Consider the following 2,008-nt stretch of genomic DNA (forward strand, 5'->3'; position numbering starts at 1 on the left):
ATATTTCATTGATTCCCCATTATACCCTATGGCCGGGTCTCCAAAAGCTCTGAACTGCTTTGGAAAGCCTAATGAAACCAGAGCTTCGATCCGGACATACTGCTTTGGACGCCAAAGCATCCGAAGCTTCTCTGAATCCAAAGCACGGTCCAAAGCCTTGCAGAGACCTAGCCTTAACCTTTATTGCAGAAACTGATCACACAACAAGGAGAGAGCCTTGTCCTAATCACAGGTATCAGGGCTTTCACAACAAATGTAGTTGTTGTTCTTGAAGTTGGGAAGTTTACTAACCTTTATAATAAGTTCTTCCATAACTATTGCCACAGTCTGTACTCCTGACACATGCACCATATTTTCCATAACCAAAGAACATGGCTGTAGTACCTAAGTGGAGAAATTAAACATAATAGTTATTAAATTAAATATTCTTCTACTCCATGAATTTTTTTTTTTTTTTATAATGCAAGAGGCTTGACAGGAAAAAGAGACAGCATGACACAGATGTTCAGGGAAGAGCCACCTCCCATATAGCTAGAATGATTACAGAACTGCTTCATGGTGGCATGCCAGGTTCAGTTAATAGCTCCAACATATAGTGGCTTTTAAAAATATACATAGAAGTTTGTGAGGGGAGGTTTTGCAATACAGCAGGAATGGATTACATAGACAATACTGGAGGAAAAAAAAATTACTTTCTAGGTAACCACCCAGGTCACATTACAGGTTAGGGTGAACTTCTGTTTAGCCCTTAGTGCTCCACCTGCCTCAGAAGGAGCAGTCAAGAAGGTAGTTTCTGGTTTGCCACACTTCTTCTGGGCTTAGCTATGCTTGTTTTTCCCTCCTCCCCTGGAATAGTTTACTAAATCCTTGTATCAATATCACTTCCTCTCTGTCAGTCTCTTTCACGTATGGTTTAAAATTTAGTGATGGGGACAGCTTGAAGATTTGCTCAGAATTTCCTCTCTGTATGCTGTTGACTTAGAGCAACCCCTCCTGGAGCCAAAAGTCTGCCAGCTTTTCCTCAAAGAAACCCTTCACTGATTATGCTAATACTCTGTATGATTACAAACTTTTTCGTAGAGGACACTGAGTTGCCTTATTTGAAAAAAGAATTTCCCATTTTTATTGTGAAATGATGAAGAAACCCTGCCCCCCCAAAAGTCTGGGAAACAATTCTGGATCTCAGTCTCACTGGCTTGCGACAGATGGTAAAAGAGGAAGAATAAGCGATGCACAAAAACTTGATACACACATGCCACCCTTACAGCCAAGGTTTTAAAGCTATTTATGTCTGAAACAGATGTTATTAGTAGAGGTGATCAAATTGCAGTTATTTTGTTTCTAATTGAAATAGTAATAGCATAGCAGTCTAAGTTACCCTATCACTTTTTGAAGTGGCTCTATCCCCTTAGGTCATAATAGGCCCAATAGGTTATCACTTTATGGCATGCCGTAACTACTCTGTTACCTGTCAATATATAAAACTGGATCTCTATTTTCATGTCAGCAGAGAGTATGTCAACCAAAACAGGAAGCAAGATGAAAAATTACAGTAGTTTTCTTACTGTGGTAACAGACTTGTCTTGATTTTCTTTGAGGAAAGCACAGGCCAACACTTTGAAACCCTTCACTTGAGCAGTCATCCTTTGTGCAAGCTTGTCAGATGACAAAGAAAAATCACACTGAAATGAAGCTTTTAAAGCAGGTGCATCAGCCTTGGTCAAATTTGCAACAAATACAATTTCTGGGTCCATAATCACTGCCTTTACTTTCATGTTTGACTGTAATGAAGCCTCTGTAGAGAGAAAGTAATGTGGTAAATATTCTCTGAATAAATCTTAAGCTTCAGCTTTTCAGTTTCTGTTTTTCTCATCAATTAGAAATATTATCCAAATACTATCCCCTTCCCCACCCACTTCCTGAGAAGTGTGCTGTTTGTATAGTAGCATGGTACAATAAAAGCAGGCTTGCTTTTTTTTTTTTTTTTTTTTTTTTAAATTTTTTCCCT

At 38.7% G+C, this 2,008-nt stretch overlaps 1 protein-coding gene across 1 annotated transcript in view; it reads right to left on the reverse strand.

Annotated features, from left to right (window-relative positions):
- Nucleotides 1–2,008, reverse strand: part of VPS13C (vacuolar protein sorting 13 homolog C) — a 220,119-nt gene that overhangs the window by 94,185 nt on the left and 123,926 nt on the right. Inside the window, exons 52-53 of the mRNA XM_019504366.1 lie at nt 1,566–1,795; nt 292–384 (exon numbers count right to left, since the gene is read on the reverse strand). Of these exons, the coding sequence (XP_019359911.1) occupies nt 292–384; nt 1,566–1,795 (323 nt within the window). The remainder of the gene's footprint in view (nt 1–291; nt 385–1,565; nt 1,796–2,008) is intronic.

The sequence above is a fragment of the Gavialis gangeticus genome, unplaced genomic scaffold (assembly GCF_001723915.1).
Source record: "Gavialis gangeticus isolate Ggan-Ray unplaced genomic scaffold, GavGan_comp1, whole genome shotgun sequence".
Lineage (NCBI taxonomy): Eukaryota > Metazoa > Chordata > Crocodylia > Gavialidae > Gavialis > Gavialis gangeticus.